The sequence below is a fragment of the Zea mays genome, chromosome 1 (genome assembly GCF_902167145.1).
Source record: "Zea mays cultivar B73 chromosome 1, Zm-B73-REFERENCE-NAM-5.0, whole genome shotgun sequence".
Lineage (NCBI taxonomy): Eukaryota > Viridiplantae > Streptophyta > Magnoliopsida > Poales > Poaceae > Zea > Zea mays.
In genome coordinates, this window is record NC_050096.1 from 200,223,839 (window position 1) to 200,245,947 (window position 22,109).

General features: G+C 47.1%; 1 protein-coding gene and 2 long non-coding RNA genes across 5 annotated transcripts; all 3 read left to right on the forward strand.

Moving 5' to 3' along the window:
• The first annotated feature begins 5,287 nt into the window (after nucleotides 1-5,287).
• Nucleotides 5,288-6,429, forward strand: LOC103643031 (uncharacterized). Its single transcript, XR_002266800.1, has 3 exons — nucleotides 5,288-5,348; nucleotides 5,478-5,813; nucleotides 6,391-6,429. It is a non-coding gene; the product is annotated as an uncharacterized lncRNA (long non-coding RNA).
• Nucleotides 6,424-6,946, forward strand: LOC109943719 (uncharacterized). The gene is made up of 2 exons (XR_002266799.1): nucleotides 6,424-6,488; nucleotides 6,576-6,946. It is a non-coding gene; the product is annotated as an uncharacterized lncRNA (long non-coding RNA).
• Nucleotides 6,947-8,410: 1,464 nt separating this feature from the next.
• On the forward strand, nucleotides 8,411-21,278 carry LOC100279924 (uncharacterized). 3 transcript variants are annotated; one of them, NR_174153.1, is made up of 11 exons: nucleotides 8,411-9,186; nucleotides 10,140-10,176; nucleotides 10,275-10,570; nucleotides 17,945-18,141; nucleotides 18,224-18,313; nucleotides 19,235-19,328; nucleotides 19,408-19,559; nucleotides 19,634-19,728; nucleotides 19,838-19,976; nucleotides 20,624-20,722; nucleotides 20,848-21,278. NR_174153.1 is itself a non-coding variant. In NM_001152874.2 (11 exons), the coding sequence occupies exons 1-11, from the start codon at nucleotides 8,553-8,555 to the stop codon at nucleotides 21,010-21,012; spliced, it is 1,854 nt and encodes a 617-aa protein (NP_001146346.1). In that variant the 5' UTR covers nucleotides 8,445-8,552; the 3' UTR covers nucleotides 21,013-21,278. The 3 variants fall into 3 exon arrangements, 1 of the variants encoding a protein (NP_001146346.1); NR_174154.1 differs by having other exon boundaries at nucleotides 10,280-10,570; NM_001152874.2 differs by having other exon boundaries at nucleotides 8,445-9,186; nucleotides 10,419-10,570.
• The last annotated feature ends 831 nt before the right edge of the window (nucleotides 21,279-22,109 follow it).

The following is a 22,109-nucleotide window of genomic DNA, read 5'->3' on the forward strand; positions in this document are numbered from 1 at the left end:
ATAGAAACCCTTCAGCGTCTGAGGTTTTCCAACCCTACTCTCACTCCTCGTCATCCTGGTGTCCAGGACCCTCGGTTCTGGAATCTTTTCCAGGCTGACTTCTACAATTCTGTCATTCTTACCAAGAAACACCCAGTCGTCCGACATAGATTTATTGACTGGGAGGGTTGTGAGAATATGGGAGATGTTGACATGTCGTCAGCTCTCGTTCACTTAGAGAGAAAGGGATTACGTAACATTATGACCATGGAATACCCCTGGAACGATGAGGTGGTAGCTCAGTTCTATGCCACCCTCTGGATAAAGAAAGTAGATGAGGAAGCCGATGGGTATGATTACCCAGTTATGTATTTCTTCATCCAGGGTAACTGGCACAAAGTCAGTTATCGTCGTTTTGCCCATATTCTGGGCTTCTCTGATGCAGACATTCAGGGCAGCAACATGCGAGTGCATGGCATTCGGCTGCCCATGCGGGAAGAGACGGAATTCATTCATGTCTCTACTGAGCGGGAGTTCTGGACAACCGCTAACATGCATAGGTACTACAGGTACCTTAATTCCTTGTCCCGGATGACCGTTCTCCCAAAGGGCGGTAATCAAATGAACGTCCTTGGGGAGAGTCGAGTCCTCCTCCTCCTCCTAGCTCCAAACAGTCTCGCCCGCATCAATGTGTTTGACATGATCTGGGAGGAGATCGTTCGTGCCTCCTGGTCTCCTCACAGAGGGTGTCTTCATGCACCCTTTATCATGAAGATGATCGAAGTGGTCACCCAGACCCACTTCGAAAAACCCGTCAAACACTCCCGCTATGTACCCTACTGGGTTGATTCCTCCAACCCAGCTGCTCGTACGAAGCGGGTTCCCTCACGGTCTGGAGGCCCTGCCTCCTCCTCTGAGCCACCTCGCCAGCCTCCCCACCATCCTTCCTCCTCCCCCCCCCCCCCCGCTGCTGCCTCGCGTCCCTCTCCTGGCCGCGGCTCTCCCATGCCACGTGCTCGTGGTCGTGGTCGTGGTCGTGGCCGTGGGATGGGTGCTCGCTTTGTCCATGGGTTTGTGGCATTTTTCTCCATGTGCCGCAACGTTGCTGCTGACGTCCATGAGGTGGCACGGCGTCAGCGGGAGACTGACGACAATCTTCGTCGTCAGGCTTCCTCCATGGGCATGCCTTTTGCCCCTCGTTCGCCTGATGTGCCTCTCCATCCTCCTCCCCCGGAGATCAATGAGTGGCACCAGCAGGCCTACGGGGTGCCTTTTATGTCTGCAGACGATGAAGATGAAGAAGACTATGTTGATGATCGCGAGGAGTTTGCCCCGCCTCCCTACCATGGGGATCCGGGTCAATCCTCCTACCACCCCCCGCCTCCTTACCCGGGTCCGGGACCCATTCCTGGTGACCCTCGGCCATCCGGCTCTGGTTACCACAACCACCCTCCACCTCCTCCTGATCATCGTACATCTTCGGCATCTGCTTTCTCTGCGGCTGATGAGCCACCTCGGGACTCCACTTTTGAGGAGGATGCGATGAGGGCTTTTTTCCCTGACTACACTTCATATCCTCCATCGTATCCTCCGTCATATCCTCCTCCTGGAGGATACTGATTCTTGTATCCTTGTCTCTCTCTCCGTTTTTGGTACTTGTTGCCAAAAAGGGGGAGAAAATCCAATCTCTAGTTTGTGGTTCTTTCTATTTTGTGGTTCTTTCGGTTTTCTTTTGGATTATTTTCGTTTTCGGCCACTGTTGTGGTTTGTACTTTACCATTGTATGAAATAAAACTGTTGGATTGTTATTCAAAGGAATATGATGGTCTTCTGGCCATCATCTTTTGTTCTATCAGTTTGTAATGACTACTCTGCTATGAAGTAAAAATAATGTGTTTTTAGAGATAGTCATGTGCATCACAACTCCTGTTATGACACTTTTGCACCCCTCGGATGATTGTATTTAGCATGGTTTTTGTCACTACCTCTAAATGTGTTGCTCACATGACATATTATGTCAAAACGTTGGATTCACAATCATGCACACATTTAGGGGGAGCCATCTACATACAATCATTCAAAAGAAACTTTCTATTGCAAATATATATCTTTTTGACCTTAATTGTTTTGGCATCAATCACCAAAAAGGGGGAGATTGTAAGTGCAATCAACCCCAAGTGAGGGTTTTGGTGATTTAATGACAAAACAAATAAGGGTACTAACAGTTTTTGTTCTCAGTGTTTGATTAAAAGGAAACAGGAACTTAAGGAAGCACCAAGGACTTCATGCAACGGACGTATAAAATTTGTGTAAAATCTTGTGTTGCATGATGTAATTCTTCCTTGTTCTTTTTCGCACAGGTACAGGTGTTTGCTATAGCTCAAGTCCCCAAATTCAAAAGCTATTTTTGAAAACCAAAAATCACTTTAACATTATTTGGTTGACCATGGTTAGGGTTGAGAAACCTAGAGTGTTCTTGCTGAAAAGCAGCTGAACTTCTTCAACTGCAGCTGAGCTTTCCAGCTGAACTTAACTTCAGCTGTGATGAGCTTCTTCAGCTGCAGCTGAGCTTTTCAGCTGAGCTGGACTTCAGCTGAGTTGAACTTTTTCAACTCCAGCTGAACTTCAACTTCAGCTGTGGACCTCTTTGACCATACCCAGCTGAACTTGCCCCCGGGCAGCTGAGCTGGGGTTTTCTCTCCAAAACTCTCTGGTCTAGACCAGCTGAACTTGTCCTTGGGGGCAGCTCAACTGGTCTCAGGGGGCGGTTCAACTGCCCTGGGGGGGCGGTTCAACCGGTCCTGGTCTGTCTCAGGTCAGTCTGCCAGTCAGTCTGGCAGTCAGACTGGCAGACAGTCTGTTGAGCTGTCAGGGGGCGGTTCAACCGCCCCTGGGGGCGGTTCAACCGGTTTTCAACGGGTTTTTTAGTCAAACGACTAGTTTTTGAGCCGTGACTATAAATAGACCCCTCCCTCTCTCTCTTCTTCGAGACGGCTGAACACTCACTCATTTATTGCTCACCTAACTTGAGACAAAGCACTCATCTCTCCATCTCTCTCACACTTAAATCTTCCTCAAGATTCAACCTTGTTGGAGGAGCTCTTGGGTGTGAGGTTTGTGCTTGTGCTCACGATTTGGTTTTCCTCTCCCATCTCTCTTTCAAAGACTTGAGCTTGTGCAAACCCCTCTTGTGCGTTCTTGGTGTTCTTGAAACCCTAGGTTTCAAGATCTTTGAGGTTGCTTGGGAGTCTCCAAATTTGTGGACGACCCTAAGAAGTTTGTATTACCCGCTCTTTGAGCTAAGATAAGAAGAGATTGCCTTGACCTTTGTGGTCGGCTTTTGGAGGATTAGGGTTGAAAAAGACCCGGCCCTTTGTGGGCTCCTCAACGGGGAGTAGGACACCTTTGTGGTGTGCCCGAACCTCGGATTAAATCTTGTGTCTTGTGTTCTTGCTTGTTTCAACTTGAGATATTCTTTTACTTGCAAGATTGACATAAAGATTTCTCTGTAGAGTTTATCTAGAAGTAAAAATAGCCTTTACATATACATCTTTTCATCCTCACTTAGCTATATCTTACTTCTTTCAAGAACTTGTGAAGTACTTTTCGAGTAGATTTTAGTCTAAAGTTTTTAAACAGTTGGATTGGTTCAGAGTGGTTCAACTTGCGCACGTAGCTGTTGAACCGGCCTGCACCAGTCGAACTGTGTATCTAACAATCTTTCGAAGTTTGTTGTGAAAATTTTCAGATTAGCCTATTCACCCCCCCTCTAGGCTACTTTCAATCTATAAAGAACCTAATTGAACAGAAATGATTATTCTATTGTTACTTTAGCTTAGCAATAATATCAGTGCTATAGGTGGAAATACGCGGTCGCGACTCAAGATTTTTTTGTGCCTCCTTGTTATCCTCGTCACTTTTGTTATGATTTCTAATATGTATTCACTTCAAGATCCTTTAAATCTATCGTATTATTAGCACAAGCATCTTAATCTCTACAACTATTAAGACTCATCTGTAGACTGCCCCCGCTCTCCCCTCACTCCCGCGGCTCCCTACGCACACGCCTAACTACCCCGCCGAGGATCCCGCCGCCCGGCAAACAACCGTCGCCGAGTATCCCGACGCCCGCCCGCCCGCCTCCACTCAACCACGATTTCCAGCCGAGCATCCCGTCGCCCGCCCGCTCAACGCCGCGATTCGCGGCCGCCAGCCGCGATTCCCCGCCGCCCGGCAACCAAGCGCCGCCGAGGATCTCGCGCGCGCCCGCCCGCCCCCATCCAGCCACCATCCAGTGGACGGGGTAGGAGAGGAGAACCGAGTAAGGGGTGATGTGTGCTGGGAAGGAGAGGGAGGAGAAGGCGTGGAGCACGTAGCGGGCGGCGACCGCGTTGGCCTCGGTGCCAGCGACGTGGGGCGAAGGGTGAGCGCGCGTAGGTGGGCCGTCGCGGTGGCGTTGGAACCGAGGGAGAGGAATAGTGCGCTTTCGACACCGCCGTCGATGCTGACGCTGACGTCGTTCCCCGCCTCTCCGCTCACCAGTACAACCAACTCCTCCACCTCCTCGCACATCAACGTGTCACGCCGCCGGTCTGTGGCCGCCAACACCGCCAAGAATTTCTATCCCGCCTCGACGGCCCAGATCCACTCACCCTCGCCGCCCTCGTGCCCCTCAGTCCCTCACTCCCTCGCCTCCTCAGCGGCGAAGACAGCTGCGAACGGGGCCATTTTTAGGCGGGAGCACGGGCGGCGGTGCTAGCAGATTGGTTGGTTTGAGTGGTTGGGCCGGCTCTTCGAAACGCCCCGCCGCGGCGATGGGATGCTTCCATTCCACGGCCAAGCGGCAGCATCCTGGCTACGAGGACCCTGTGCACCTCGCCTCCCAGACCTCCTGTGAGTTCACCGATCCCATCTCTTGCCCTACGCGTACGAGCTACTCGCATGAGTTCGAGTTTTTTTTTCTTATTTAGTTTCAATGATTGCCGTGGTTGGAATGGAATTGGAGAATGGAGATGCCAGATGTTTTGTCTAGATATCGGTGTCGTCCACTAGGATATCTTAGATATCTGTAGGAGCACTGGATGCATGCTGCATGATCCTTACATTTTCGGTAATTTCTAAATTGCCCTCTCTATATCTTGCTGAATACGTGCTTTTCTTTTGCTTATGTAGTTAGTGTTAGTGAGGTTGAGGCTCTATTCGAGCTGTTCAAGAGCATAAGTCGTTCAGTGATTGACGATGGCCTGATCAACATGGTATATTCTATTACTCATCTCTGTATTCCTTGCTATATTGTCAGTTTTGTGTATGAACATCAAAACAAGCCACTCAGACGTAGAAAACTTGACATACATTACTCCATTCCGAAGGTATTCACAACTCTATGTCTTACTGGCTTGATTTGTAGACATATTTTTCCCAAGGATGCCATTATTTATGTAGTTTACAGTTTTTAGTCTTGTAGTGCTTGTGCTAATTGTTACCTTTTTCTCCCTTAGGACAATCCTTCGGAGAAGGATATTAACCAGGGGATGCTTGTTATATTTAATGTTGACCCCTCTATAACAAACAATGATATCCATCAGATATTTAGCGAATATGGTGACATAAAAGAGGTATCTATGCTCTTACATTTACTACCAACTACATTCTAACTAGAACTATAATGTCTTAAATTAATTGCAGATTCATGATGCACCGCAAAAGGGCCATCACAAAATTATAGAATTTTATAATGTCAGAGCAGCTGAAGGTGCAGCTCGTGCTTTAAACAGGAGTGATCTTGCTGGCAAGAAAATAAAACTGGAGACTGGCCGTCTGAGTGGTGCTAGACGGTATGTCTTTGAAATGTGAATATTGTTGTTCATTCTCATATTTCATCAGCAATACTTCCTTTATTACTTTCGTTCACTCCGTATTTAACTGTTGATCATTTGATCACAGCTTTAGTGAACCTTAGGTCATTTTTGGCAAGCTGAACGATTCTTACATAGGCATCACTGGTATATAGTAGCATCACTTATTCTATATGATGGTACCTGTGGATAGGATGCACATTAGTTATGTGCCTGGGTTTTTTGTTTTCTTTTCTCAAGCGGAAAATCTCTTCCTGGAGCTGTAAACATTGCACTATTTTTATTTTGTCATGCATAGATAGTTACTTAATCTTTGTTTGTTTAGTTCTGTGTGTGGGCTCTCATGTCCTAAACAAAACATTTATTCTTTTATATTGTAGTCCTAATTCTTTGTATACATTTAGGTGTGTTGATAGATACTTGTATGTTAGTTATTTAGTTTATCCAGAAAGACTAATTAATTGACGCAGCATTCTAAACTCCATTCTACAAAATTTTTTAAAACATTGGTTTTAATCACTGATCTAACATTGATTTTAATGTTGTTTTATAACAGTTCAACACAACACATGTCCAAGGAGTTGGGGTTGGAAGAATTTGGCGTATACAACCTGGGCAGTCCAAGCACAAATAGCCCTTCATTGCCTTCATTGGGTATGGTGTTTATTTTTTTCATCTTTATTGTATGTCATGTACTCATGTCTATGGATGCATTTCCTGACGTGAGGATTATTCTTCAAGGTTCATCTAATATAGTAGCAATGACATCTTGTGGACGTGAAAATGGGAGTATGCATGGTTTGCATTCTGGACTTCTCACATCAATGAGCCCGTTCAGATAGGCTTCATTTCTGGGTCTATCATCTACCCTACCACAGAGCCTGTCCTCTCCCATTGGAATTGCTTCTGCTGCAACTCATAGTAACCAGGCTCCCCTTGGTGAGATCAGCCACTCTCTTAGTCGGATGAATAGGCATGTGAATTATGGTTTTCAAGGCTTGGGTGCTATTCATCCCCATTCTCTTCCTGATGTTCACAATGGAGCAAATAATGGCACCCCTTACAATCTGAACACCATCACACCTGTTGGTGTCAATAAGAACTCAAGAACAGCTGAAGCAGTTGACAGCAGACATCTTCATAAAGTGGGTTCTGGCAATCTCAATGGGCACTCATTTGATCGTGCCGGTGAAGGAGTTGTAAAGTGGTGGTGATGAACACATAATTCACACAGGTGAGATAGTCAAATGATGAATATATGCACCCTGGAAGGCTGCTACTAATTACACATTCCTTGAACCTTCCTGTAAAAGCTTAGTATGAAAGATGTAAGCTTTATTTGAAGGCAAGAACACATGGAGATTTTTTTCCTGGCGGAGTATAGACCTGTGCTCCTCTTTCGTCCACGGACGCTCTTGCGCCGTTCCTGCATGGCCTTGAAGCAACTATTCCCCACATCAGCATCAGTGCCGCTCTTCCATTCTTCGCGTCAGTGCCTGGCTGCCTGCTCCCTCCTCCTCTATCCTTGGGGTGTGGCGGCGGCGGCTCCAGATCCCTCGGGCGTCGCTACAGATGACTCCTCTCCAGTGTAGCGTGAGAGCGGGATTCGGCCGACCTGAATAGCGGCCACGTCCTCCACCAGCGCTTCGTAGTGTCGCCGCACCTCCTCCTCCGTCCGCGTCGAGCGAGGATCACGAATTCACGAGATCTGCTCGGATGATAGAAAGGAGGGGCGGAGGGTTTGCTACCTGGAGTAATCGAGCTTGGGTGTGGACTTCTTCTCGACGCCGAGGACAACGATGTTCGTGCTGCGGACGGCCTCAAGAGCGTACTCCACCTAGAAGATGTGGCCGCCATTGGCTGTGGGGCCGCCATGCCTCCAGTGGTGCTGCCCGACAAGGAGGCTGGGTATTTGAGGGATTATCGGCGAAGCATCATGACTCCCGACGAAACAGGGGTTGCGACTAGCGCGGTGGACGTTGCTGGGGGCCGCCTGATGCTGGCGGTGGCTGCTGCCTGGGGGCAGCGGCAGAGCTCATGATCGTCGAGACCTTTGATACCAGATTGGTAGGAGCCACGTTCTCTATACCGATGATATGTTTCCGTTGCAACGCACGGGCATCCACCTAGTAGTTAAATTAAATGTGAAAGTGTCCAGCATAACACTTCCTAATGACAAAATGACAAAGGGAATATTAGCGCCCAGGACAAGCGGTAATCCGGCGAAACATCCGCGAATGGGACAGCATCCCGTGGGCGCGCTTGGCGACTGGCCCAGCGTCCAGGGCTGCCCGAATTATTGCAGACCCCTTTGACGGGTTGACCACGGCGGCGCCGCCGTTGCTGGCCCCGTCGCTGCCGACTTCGCCCCGGCGCCTCCCCGGAACGACCTCCCACGTGGTGGGCCCTCCCCCGCGTTCCACCTGTTTTCTCCGTTGACAGCGCATCGAGCCTTGCACTGCCCCCACTTTCCAGTGTCACTTGCGTAACTCACCTCGCTGGGTGGGGCCCACCGGGAGCCCCGTGCGCCGCGCGCGCGCGAGGGGTCAAACTACCGCCGCGTTGTCGCGCTCATCGTCGCCGCGTGCTGTGGTCTGCTGCTCCTGCTGCTACCCCTCAATCTCCCCGCACCGCACCTCACCTCCCCCAGCTCCTCCTCTTCCTCTAATTGCTACACGCTTTCGAGGCTAGGGTTGCCTCGTCCTCCTCGCTGTCCACATGGCGCGAATCCTCATGCGGCTCCTCCTCCTCGCCGCGGCGGCGGCGGTGGCGGCGGGGGACGGCTGCCTCAACTCCGGCTGCGTCGCGCTGGGCTCCTACCTCGTCGCCCGGAACCAGAACCTCACCTACATCGCCAGCCTCTTCGGCATCGGCGACTACCACGCGCTGGCGCGCTACAACCCCGGCACCACAAACCTGGACTACATCCAGGCCGGCCAGAGCGTCAACATCTCCTTCACCTGCGGCTGCCACACGTTCCCCAACTCGGACGCCACCTACCTCGGCGGCTCCTTCCCGCACAAGGTTGTCACCGGCGACACCTACGGCGGCATCGCCCAGAACTACAACAACCTCACCTCCGCCGCCTGGCTTGCCGTCACCAACCCGTATCCCACGAACAACATCCCCGACACCAACACCGTGGTGAACGTCACGGTCAACTGCACCTGCGGGGACCCGAAGATCTCGTCGGACTACGGGTTCTTCCTCACCTACCCGCTCATGGGCCAGACCCTCGCCGCCGTCGCCGCCAACTACAGCTTCAACTCGTCGTCGCAGTTGGACCTGCTCCGCAAGTATAACCCCGGCATGGACACCGCTACATCCGGGCTCGTTTTCATCCCCGTCAAAGGTGAGCGCTGCTGCTGGCACTCCCAAGTCCCAACCAGAAACCGGTTCTATGCCCATTAATTAAGGTACCAACTAATCAAAAAGATGATATGACACTTTAAGTAAATAAGAGATACGGAGAAATGATTTCTTATTAAAAAAATATGTCTACACGAACCAATACATTAAGATGTGATTGGTAGATGAGCGGAAAGCCGGAAATAATATATGTAATTGGAAAAAAGATTATTTTGTCCATCGAGAATTCGGGAACATAGTTCCTCTGTGTGGGTTCTAGCATTGTGACTGCCCTAACATCATTTGTGTGATGTCAGTTGTGGAGGATTCAGTTCAATTTTATCGTAGTTTAGCACTTTAGCCATAAATGTAGGAGTTCTCCTGGCTATTAGTAGTTCACAGAATTGTGGGTGTTTTGCGCCCAACTGAACAGAATGGTAACCTAGGCTGCTAGCTTTGACTGGAGGTGTTTTCTTCATAGCTTGCTGTCAGGTGGTTGATAGGGTGCATGGATTGATTCGGCCTTGCTTCATGAAGGAAGGGGGATTTGCATTAGCTAACATTCCTGTATACTGTCGCATTGACTGCGTTTGTCTGTTTGCAATTAGATGAAGAACCCACTGAATCTGTTATGTCACTGTAGTTGCATTCCTAAATTGTTTGGTGTTTCATGCATGCTACCAATTCCACTTGTTGGTTCATGGCATCTCTTCATGAATAGTTACATATCAAGTAAAAGATTCCAGGTCTCGATATACAAATCCCCTTAAAATCCTCTATGCATCTGCACATGTCTCATAGTATGCAGTTGCAGGGTTGGCTTGATTCTGTGAACTGCGGCTATTTTGTTACATTTTAACTTTGAAAATGCTGTTAACAACTTAACATCAATGTGAACCCTGTTGGATTGATCTTTTTCTTGATAAAATGGTTTGCTGTCTTTTTCTGCTTCTCCAGATGGCAATGGAAGTTACCATCCTTTAAAACCACCAGGGTAAGTTTTGCTGCCAGCTATATTGTATCGTATAATATTCACTTGAATATTGTCAACCCTTGTGCACTCATGCTGATAACCTTCCTCATCTTGTGCAGTACAGGCAGATTCTGTCCTTTTGCAAGCTAATTATGCTTCCACATTAAGTTTTTTGCAAGAAAAACTGGACACCAGCTATTCTTGTGAGATAAAAAGGGTGGCTTGTTTACACTTTGTCAATCTCATCATCGATTCGGGCCAGGAAACGGAGGTTCTATAGGAGCTATAGTAGGAGGAGTTGTTGGTGGTGTTGCTATTCTGGTCCTGGGCGTCTTGTTATATATCATGTTCTATAGGCGAAAAAAGGCAAACAAGGCTGCCTTACTTCCATCTTCTGAAGATTCTACCCAACTTGGTAATGATTTATGCTTCTCTTTCAATGTATATTATCCTGCTGTATTAACTTTGTGGATCTGAGAAGATGAGCATTTGAGCAATCCACAAGTGGAGATGACTATATATAGATAGACTCATGGCCCATATGGGCCTATAGTATAAGAGCCTTAGTACACTTAACACTCCCCTTCAAACTCAAGGTGAAAGCGGAAGATCTGAAGCATTGAGTTTGATCAAGTGAAGCCGATGCTGCTCTCGAGTTTGTGCTATAGTGAAAAAGTCAGCCAATTGCAACTCTGAAGGCACATACTAGAGCGAAATAGTTTTCTAATGACAATGAGACCAAGTAAAGAAGGCAACACACCAATATGCTTTGTAAGTTCTTGCTTCACAGGATTATTGAAAATTGTATGGCTCCTCTATTATCATAGAGAAGATGTGTGGAAACATCACAAGAAATGCCAAATCAGCCAACAACCATCGAAGCCATACAATCTCTGCAATACTAGTAGCAAAAGCTTGAAGTTCGACCTCTGTACTAGAACGAGATACAACTGCTTGCTTCCTGGACTTCCATGCAGTAGTAGAAGAGACAGGAAGAATGCAATATCAAGGGATGGAACGTCGATATGTTGGGCCACTCATCCAAGTTGAGTTCGAGTAAGCATGAACCTGAAGTGGACTATCACACACATAGAATAAACTCTGAGATGATGTCCCCCGTAATTAGTGCAACACATGAAGTAAAATGTCCAAAATGAATAGAAGCACAAACAAACTTACTCAAAATATGGTCCTATTAAGCCCGGTGACAGTTAGATAAACAAGGTTGCCCACAATATGTCAATATCGAGAGGGATCCTCAAGAGGTGCCTCATTCAGTGGGACAAAGCTGCAAGTGAAGATCCATAGGGGTGACAACTATCCGATTATCAGTAATACCCAAACGAGCAATGAGGTCTTGTATGTATTTGGACTGAGAGAGATAAAAGTCCTTGTACAATGCAAAACCTCAATCCCTAAGAAATAACCAAGAGGACCCAAATCAGACATATGAAATGGTTATTGAGTTCTCTCTTCTTGTGAGATATGTGTTCTACATCATCTCTCGTTATCAACCGACACGAAACAAGGGTGGTGGCTACCCTAGAGGGGCAACGACCAGGGGAGGAGCGAAAGCAAGATTAGACTCGTGATCCCATGCTAGAGGAGGTATTTTCGTAGAATTAGATGCATCTATTCATGTGTAGGGGAGTAAATATATAGTCCTAGAGGTGAGTGGCTAGGAAAACCCTAGGCACCAATAGGCTAGACCCAACCTCACGCAGGAGATGGAACAAGCCCAATATATATAAACCCTAATACACATATAGGCAGTGATTAATACTCTAACATTATATAAGCTTCCTCGTTGAAATCACCATGAAGAAAGGCATTCTTGGCATCCATCTGAGAGATAGCCCACAAAGAAGTAGCAGCGATGGAAATCAAAGTACGGACAATAGCATATGAGCAATGGTGGCAAATGTATCATCCTAATCTTGTCCCTGAGTCCGCTAAAAACCTCTAGCAACAAGGCGAGCTTTATATCGCTCGATGGAACCATCCGACTTAATCTTAATTTTGTATACCCACTTAGATGTGATAGGCACTGCATGAGGCAGTAATGGAACAAGATCCCATGTTCCAGGACAGCAAGCTCCTTAGACATAGCCAAATGCCAATCTGGAATAGAAGCGTCCCCTGATTAGTGGATGACTCATCAACAATAGTGTTCACATGAGGAAAATCATACTTGTCTTCGGGACGAATTGTGCTACGATCTCAAATATTATATTGTGGACCATCCTGTAACTCATCAGAAACAATAGATGACTCATCCAGTGTTCTTAAGGCGCCTAGGCGACGCCTAGGCGGGCAAGGCGAGCAAGGCGGCCAGTTTTGCCCGAGCGCCTGGACGCCTAGGCAACACCTTAAGAACACTGGACTCATCAACAGTATTAGTAGAATCATTAATAGCAAACTCATTAGGACCCCAAGGTGGGGGAACTAGATGGAAGGGTAGTGGGGTCTTTGGGACGACTAAGAAAACATGTATGATAGGTGTTTTGGAAAAAGATGAGAAGGTGGAGGCGGAGACGACACAAGTGGGGCTGGCGTTATAGAAATACATGGAGTAGGAATGATTGTAGTGGAAGGGGAATGCGTGGGAACATCATCATTAGAAGAAATAGAAGGAAGATGACTCTAGGTGGATATGATGGTCGAGTAGAGGGGTTATAAAAGAAAGGACAATCCTCAACAAAGGTCACATCATGAGAGATACGTATGTGACAAGAAGAGGGACCATAACACTGATAACCTTTTTGTTCAAGACTATACCCTAGAAAAACATGTTCAACAGACTGTGCAGTTAACTTAGTACACTCACAAGGTGTATGTACATCCAAAAAGCTTGAATATGGTCATAGTGAGGTGTATCAAAAAGTACATCACCAGGTTATTTGCCAAATAGTTTGGAAGACGATTGTCTATTGATTTGATAGACAACAGTAGACATAGCTTCACCCAAAACCGAGAAGGGACAAAGAATGAAATCAAGTGTGTGATGGCTTTTATACCATGTTACTAACCTTGGGGATCTAAGAAGATGAGCACTCCACAAATGGAGATGACTATATATAGACTCATGGCCTCATGGGCCACATGTGCTTATAGTATAAGGGCCTTCATACACTTCGGGCGTGATCAGTTCACTTCTCTGCCAGCCTGGCTCGGATATGGGAACCAAGCCGCCTGGAGCCAGGCTAAGGAGGTGCAACACGAGTTTGATTGGTTTGTTGTATCTGTTAAGCGAGGTCAGTGTGAGATCTTGATTGGTTCCCTAGTTGTATGAGAAAATTCAAATAAATTGACACATGAGCTCGTGTTTGGTTGGTTGTTTGTTGCTGGTGTCATCCACTCCTGCATGGAGTGGTGAACATTCAATCAACTCCCCCAACAATTACAATCAAGCAAGAGAAATATAAGCAAGTAAAGTATAAATAATGACAGCTTCAACTACAATTAATAGATCTTTCACTGACACACATCTATGAGTATCAAGTACCCTAATCTCCATCTTTTTTTACCGGAGTATAATGGCTTCTTCCTTTGACCTATATAGCTTACTATCCTTGGTGAACTACATACCAGGTCATGACTGCTTAGGGTAAAAGGTTATCAACAATAATATATAAGCAACAGTTGTGGTAAGTAGTGGTGATAAGAATTACCATTGGCATAAGGGCATATGCTCCATTTGTTCTTTATACAGAAATAACATCATTGGCATAAGTGTGTGTTTGATAAGTGTCGTCCTAGTGTTATTGTTGCTGTTAGAATGGCTAAGGACAGTGGCGGACGTAGGATGAAAATTCATAGGGGGCAAGAAAACCATGTGACAAAATCAAGCAAGACCGTAAAAAACTAGTGTTGCGTAGAATTTAGGTTTCATATCAATAGATACAAGTTCAGAGAAGAAAACTGTATAAACAAAAGAAGCAAACATGTTGCTAAGTTCTTACTGACCGAATCTAAGCCATATGTACTTTGTCGAATGAAAATCTCCTCGAAGGGTAGTGGCGCCAGGAAGGGGACAATGTTAGGTGACCTCTCGCTCGTCAACCATCGAGGATGGGTCGCATTGTTGCGACGAGCGAGATCGGCCAGCATCGCAACGACGATGAGCAGGGTGAGGGCGTCGGGAAGGGGTTGGGCTTGAGCAGCGTTGTGTGTCGGGAAGGAGGCGGTGGCGAGCGACATCGGAGCAAACTGGATCGAATGGCATCAGATAGCATAAGGTTGAACAAATAGATGCGAGGATTGGACCAAGAAGGAATGGAGGGTGACAGAAGTCGGAAGGATTGGACCGATGTCGACGAGAAGACCAGGTAGGGGCGGTAACGAGCTCTAAATTTTACACTATAAAATTTAAAGATCAGATTAGATTAGGATCTAGCCCTATATCTATTCGTTTTTAAACTAAAACTAATTAAGGTCTCAAACAAATTGTGAAGAAACATTTGGATCGTAATGCATTACCACCCCTAGATCCAGGACAAAATTGGTTTAGTCCACCTATAACTTTATTTTATTTTATACCTAACTTTAAATGAACATTATGTATAAAAGGTTTTACAAAATGGGGGGGAGTGGCCCACTTTGCCCCCCTATGGATCCGCCTCTGGCTAAGCAGGAGCTTCTGTATTGGTCTATGGCCGGCGCTAAAGCTCTCTCCTATCTTCAGGTTGGTGGTTAGGCTTTTAGTGTGTTGGTCGTGGTAGTGTTTGATTGTATCAGGTGACAGTTGTGTTTGTCCTCTTTGTAATAGGGTCTTTACCCTCCCCTTTTTCTTCTTAATATAATGATATGCAGCTGTCTTGCGTATTCGAGAAAAAAACATCATTGGCATAAGGGCAACAACTCAGAGTTAACAGAAATAGAGTATAAATTATTGTCATAAAGGCAATAGTTAAATAAAATCAACTGAAGTTCACATCATTGGCATAAGGGTACATATTATTGTCATAAGGGCAAGAATTAACTAAAATCAACTAAAGTTCACATCATTGGCATAGGCTACTGCTCAGATTCAAAGTTTTAACAACACAAGACACAACCATGGGCAATGAGCTCAGAATATGTACAAGAATCACATGCATCATAGACATTGCAGTCATTGACTCAAAGGTACTAAAAAAGAGAAAGGGAGGCTCTTTGTTACCGGACAAGTACAATAGGACAAGAGCACCAGCTGCAACCCAACTATGCAACAGAGACCTACACAAGCAATCAACTCATCATTATTCCTGGGGAAGAAGCACAGAAGAGGGAATGACATGTTAGGGTTTACCTGCGAGGGGGAGAGGAAAAGGAATGGCGCGCGCTCGGGGAAGGGAGGAGGCGGTGCTGATATATATTGAGGGGATTGGCGGGACTGCGGTAACCCTAGCTTTTGGTGGGAGCACCATCGGAGCCAGGCGGGAGAAGGCCCGCGTTCTCTCCATTGCTTGTGCGGAGCCAGGCGTTGGAGATGCGGATGATTGTCATTGCATCCGCGGACGGCGGAGCCAGGATGGGGGAGGGGTATGCATCCGCCGGGCCAGGCCGAGGAGCGATCCAGGAAACCTATCAGACGTGGGCTGCATCCCACGGGCCTATCTCGGGGTTAGGCCAACTGGCCAGGGTGTAGAAGGGTGAAGTAACTCCTTGATGTATTGCATAGAGGAGGACTACAATATATAGAGACACAGGAAACCCTAACCCTAATGGACCGGCAGCCCAATAGTGGTGCCGGCCCACACACACTCACACACACAGTCTAACATCCTCCCGCAGTCGCAACGGGGGCACCACACACGATGAGACTGGAGTAGAGGCCGAAGGTAGGAGCCGACGGGTTGAAATCCCCCCGCAGTCGCAGCGTCGTGATGGTGCGAATGTTGCGGCTGGAGTAGAGACTGGTGTGTGCTCCAAGAAGACGATAGCCCCTAGATGCCGAGGTAGCCGAAGTCGATGTGGTCGCGGTCGGGAGACACGCAGCAGAAGCCTGATCTTCGGGAGGGGTCGACGTTCGAGCGTCAACGATCTGCAGGGCGACACAACAAAAGGGCACCAGCAGGCCGACCTTCCTGCTTCTTTGATCGTCTGGGCGTCAAGGAGCCCCGCCAGGGAGGCCGACAGCAGCGCACGCGTCTGCGCCGGTCATGGTGTCCGCGCCCGCGGCAGAATAGAAGGGGAAACGACAGATCCGGCCGGGAAGGCCACGGCAGCGACAGATCCAGCCGGGAAGACACGATCCAGCCAAAGGGACGGCGGATCGAGCCGGAAAGGTCGCAGCAACGTGGATCCGGCCGGGAAGGCCGCGACAGTGACAGATCCAGCGAAGGCGAAGAAGGGGGTGGGCGGCGGGGCGTGTCCAGCCGGGCAGGGGCCTGCGCTTGACCTGGCAAAGGGTGTTGACGGCACCGGCGACGGGAGAAGCTCGAAGTGGGAGGCGCTGCTGGGGCGTCAGCGCGAGCAATTAGGAGGTGGCTAGCGCGATGACAAGGGGCTGCACGGGAAAAGATGCCGACACAGGGGAGAGGAGCACAGGGTATCCATGTCGGGGAAGAGGTGGCCGACACTGGTGAGGACGGTGGCGCGCGCAGGAGGGGTCGCCGGGCATGGCCGGCAGTGGCGAGGAGTGGTCGGGTCGCGTGACGGCTTCCGCTCCGTCCTCGTCGCGCGACGCAGGTGAGTCCCGCCTGTTGGGGAGCTCGGATGGGGGCGCCGGCAGCGCTGATCCGGAGGTCGATGGCAGTGAGGAGTCGCGGCGAGCCAGCGACGGCTGCGGAGGCCGGGGCGCCGCGTACGCCGCCTGCAGCGCCGGGCTCGTCGGCGGCTGCGCTGCTACGGGGCGCGCGAGGTTGAGGCGTTGGGCGCGGTGCAGGAGCTCGGCGGGACCAGCGGCACGCGTGCTGGTCGCAGCAGCTTTGGCGGCGTCGCTGGACGCGGATCCGGTGGGGCTGAGGCGGCGGATCCCGCGGCTGTGCCGGCGAAGGGAGGGCCGGTCGCGCGGCCGTGCGCCAGCTGGGAGGGGAGGGGCGGGCGCGTCGGCGGCAGACGCGGCCGGTGGGCGCGGATCTGGGCTGCGCCGGATGGGGGCGTAGGGGAGGCGGCGACTGGGAGGAGGAGGCTGCCGGCTGGGAAGTCCGCGCCCGCGCCCTGGGCAGAGCCGGGGAAGGGGGGACCCGGCCGCGGCTGGAGATGTGGCCGTCCCCGGGAGGGAAGGATGAGCCTCCCAGGGGCGGCGGCGGCTGGTGTGGGTGGCGGCTGCTAAGGGGATCGAGCAGCCGGCTGCTATGGGAGAGAAGAAAACCTAACCTAGTCTGATACCATGTAGAAGGGTGAAGTAACTCCTTGATGTATTGCATAGAGGAGGACTACAATATATAGAGACACAGGAAACCCTAACCCTAATGGGCCGGCAGCCCAACAGTGGTGCCGGCCCACACACACTCACACACACAGTCTAACACAGGGAACCAATCAGCCCCTTAACACCTGCAACAGAAATTTATCTTTTAACATCTTCTGTAGAAAAAAAAGGAATTATAGAACCTTGTGAAGCTATTATTTATCTGTCCAGAAACCTGAAAATCTTGTTTAGTAAATAGAGTTCGTGTTCTATATGTTTTTTGATGTGCTAAAAGGTCTCTGTTACATTTCAACCACCTTTGAGTGTACTTCTCAGCACACAGAAAAACTAGCGCCCTTGAATACCGTATCCTCCTCCCATTATTTCCTTAAGTGTAAAATGGGAGTGGAGCTTTCACAACTTTCTGAACTACTACTATTTATTTTTCTCCAGCTACTACATCCATGGATAAATCTGCCTTGTCAACCAGTCAAGCTGATAGTAGCTCTGGAGTTCCAGGAATTACTGTTGATAAATCAGTAGAGTTCTCGTATGAAGAACTTTTTAATGCCACAGAGGGATTTAGCATGAGTAACAAAATCGGGCAAGGTGGTTTTGGTGCTGTCTATTATGCTGAGCTCAGGGGCGAGGTTAGTTCAGTTCAAACTACTTTTCAGCTGCATATAATCATATCTGTTCTTCATTTAAATGTTTTGTTTTTGGTGTCTCCAGAAAGCTGCCATAAAGAAAATGGATATGCAGGCTTCTCACGAGTTCCTTGCTGAGTTAAAAGTTTTGACACATGTTCATCATTTGAATCTGGTTAGTGACTTCTTTTTATTTACTGCAATGGCATATTTGATATGCGATTTTCCCCTTAGATTTCTTTACTTCCTCACATATAAATCCAACAGGCATACATTTATGTTTGTAGTACATGTGACTCTGATGTACACAGCAATTTAGATTGCATATTCTGTCATTACTTGTATACTTGTTTATATTGCCTGGATTTCAAATTTCTACAAAGTCTAATTGATATGGAGCAGAAAATTTCTGGGAAAAAATCTAAACTTACTTCATAGGCGAGGTTACTAGAAAATTTAGCATCCTATGGATAAAAATAGCACTTTTAGATGTGTCAGGTAGCCCTCATTGTGGGAAGTTGAAACTCTCAAGAGCACAATAGTATGGGATCAGTGGCGGATCTAAATCTGTGGGGCCAAAGCTTGTTGATTTTAGATTAATTAACATCATCAACATATATAGTTACAGAATTTATAAGGGATGTAAGCCTAATTTGGAATAAGCTGTGGGGCCAGGTGGCTCCACAGCTGAATCCTATATCTGCCACTGTTTGATAAGCATTCCTTGATGAAGTGCTTTTCATTATTGATTACTTGTAAGTCACATTTAGCTGGGAAAGAGTGTCACGAGTATCAATATCAGTTCAGGATTAGATTGTGTTTTGTCATTTGTCTTGCTCGTTGATGATGGATAGCATCACCCTCATACATGAGATTGTGCACGTCGATATCTTTCACGTAATTTAAATCAAAGTTGAGGAAATATATGGGTTTAATCCTTGTATCTTTATCTTGTATTCCTGTCTTCCCTTCCTTACAAGATAGTATATTAGTTTTTTGTGGGTAGGAACAACCATGTAATTTCCCTGCTATATCCATTCAAGTTATTCCTTGTATCTTTCCTTTTGCTGTGATTATCAATATTTATTTCACACAGGTGCGCTTGATTGGTTTTTGCACCGAAAGTTCCTTGTTTCTTGTCTATGAGTTCATCGAGAATGGGAACTTAAGCCAGCATTTGCGTGGAACTGGTAAATTGTCGCCTCTTAGCTTGGCTGATGTGTCTTTCTGATGTTTACTGCAAATTAATCACCACACATGTTCATACAGGTTATGAGCCTCTGTCTTGGGCTGCCAGGGTTCAGATTGCACTAGATTCAGCAAGAGGTCTTGAGTACATTCATGAACATACTGTCCCAGTGTACATACATCGGGACATCAAATCAGCAAATATCTTGATAGACAAGAACTACCGTGCAAAGGTTTGCCTGGTTCATGGTTTTTTTTTAAACATGTTTCCTGAATGCTTGATGAAATAATTATGTCTACCTTCCAGGTCGCAGATTTTGGTTTAACAAAACTTACAGAAGTTGGTAATACATCACTACCCACACGTGGAATCGTGGGCACATTTGGTTACATGCCTCCTGAGTACGTGTCTTAAATGTTCATATGGCATGGCATGGCTGTGCGATTCCACAGTACCACCATCTGTGATGAATGTTAAACATCACATCTACGGGATATGGCATTTTTGCAGATATGCTCGGTACGGTGATGTTTCTCCAAAGGTCGATGTTTATGCCTTTGGCGTTGTCCTCTACGAACTTATTTCGGCCAAAGACGCCATTGTCAGATCAACCGAGTCTTCCAGTGATTCAAAGGGATTGGTTTATCTGGTAATCAACTCTTTTACTTTCTGTTCATGGGGAAAAGACCAGTGGTCTAGTTAAGCACACGGGTGCTAGTTCTGGTATTGGTTTGGCTTCCATTGTCATTTCTCTTAGATGCTGGAGTTTGTGGCCAATTTATTTGTGAAAAGGGGAAAAAAACTTTCAGGTCTTGTGCTTCACTACCATGAGGGTATTTGTTACTTCCCAGTGTAAAATTTGCATAAGTAGTTTAGGTGGTGTTTGAATGCGCTAAAGCTAATAGTTAGCCGCTAAAATTAGCTGAAGACTTTCAAACAGTCTAGCTAATAGTTCAGCTATTAGCTACTTTTAGCAAATTAGCTAATAGTTGCTAGCTAATTCCACTAGTAATTTTTTTGTCAACTAACTATTAGGTCTAGTGCCTTCAAACACCCCCTTAGTACATCCTGTTTTGAATAATTGTTTTCACCTGATCATCTTTTATTCTTTCTCTCGTTTGTTGTCATATGTGTTCGTGAATGATTAGGCTGTAGACAATGGAGCAAACTCTTTTCTTCTTCTTCTTGCCAGCAATATTTGTAACAGTACGGCTTCCAAAGCTATATATATAGTAGTACAGGCTTTGGATGCTTTCCTGCTTGATGACTCACCAGTCATGATACCGCAAAGTGCAGTTTGAGGAGGCTCTCAACACACCGGATCCCAAGGAAGGCCTTCAAAGACTGATTGATCCGGCGCTCGGCGAGGATTACCCCATCGACTCGATCCTCAAGGTTAGTAAGACCACACCCACACACAAGTAGACCAATACAATGCTGCTGCAGAACTACCTCTACCCTCCTTTGCTGTGTTCTCAAAACTCGCAGCCGCGCTAACGCATGGTTTGCCCTCTTGGCAGATGACGGTCCTGGCAAGGGCGTGCACGCAGGAAGACCCCAAGGCAAGGCCCACGATGAGATCCATAGTGGTGGCGCTGATGACGCTGTCGTCAACCAGCGAGTTCTGGGACATGAACGCGATCCAGGAGAACCAAGGTGTCGTGAACCTCATGTCCGGGAGATGACTCCTGTCCCTGTGGGCTGTGGTATATATTATTGTACGTCCTACCTGCCTTCCCCTGGGCAATTGTACATTAGGGCTCATTTGTACGGCCCGTTGACGGCCAGAGAGGAGGGCCACTGTAGGTATTTACAATGTAATATCTTGTCACTCAAGGGTTTTCTCCCGTGTTTAGGCTCCCTTTGGAACAAAAAGGAAATTTCCTGAACCTGTGTTTTTTGCTGTATTTTTTAACTAATTTCTATGAAATTCTTATAGCATTCATGTGAAATTCCTGCATTCTAAAGGATCGGAAGGTCGTTGAGAGCCGCGTGTGAGTTACTGGGGTTATGTACAACTCTGAAGATACTTATAAAAGTTATTAATATTTACTTATTTATTATAGTGTATCTGCGATAAGATATATGGACTTTTTCTCCTTTGAGAGCAAGGATATCGGAGTAGATTAGAGATGTTAGAATCTTCTTTGTATCTAATTTTGAATAGCGAGAGAATTTAGCCCCTTCAATACTCTGTTATCCTTCTATGTTATCCTTATTTTCAAACAAACTCTTATGTGCATTTTTTTTCAATATGATGGATCATCCGAACAAGTATACAATCTAGTTGGAAGGAGAAATTATTCCACGTCCGAGAGAGAAAAAATGGTCCGATCCGTAGCAAAACTCTACCGGAGACAAAATAATTGGTGCACAGAAAAAAAAATATTCCATGGGAAAAAGGAATCATATGGATTGATTCGAAGAGACTAGAACGACGCATGTTCCGTGCATTTTAGCTTGGAGGCATGCAACAGATGTTGGAAATGGATGCATGTCACACTCGGTTTTAAAGAATAAAGTTAGGTACATCTTATACATGCGTCAAAGAAGACAACATATGTAATAACAGAATGTATAGAGATAAATGTCACAATAATCAGAGTATTTATTACATAGCGAAAGTCTTACAAAATAAAATATAAATATGGATTGAACTAAAATCCATCCTTAGCGCCAGAAAGTCAACTAGGAGACGCCACCTAGATCGAATCGAACTCCTCGTTGTGTGGCTTCTCTTGAACCACATGTTCTTCTCCTGTGGGGGTGTGAGACAGCAAGG

Bases quoted from the DNA above. Each gene is read 5' to 3' on its own strand.
- LOC100279924 (NM_001152874.2), top strand. From the start codon at position 8,553: ATGGCGCGAATCCTCATGCGGCTCCTCCTCCTCGCCGCGGCGGCGGCG. The intron at 10,571-17,944 runs GTAATGATTTAT...ATTTTTCTCCAG, and splicing joins TGAAGATTCTACCCAACTTG to CTACTACATCCATGGATAAA. The intron at 18,314-19,234 runs GTTAGTGACTTC...TATTTCACACAG, and splicing joins ATGTTCATCATTTGAATCTG to GTGCGCTTGATTGGTTTTTG.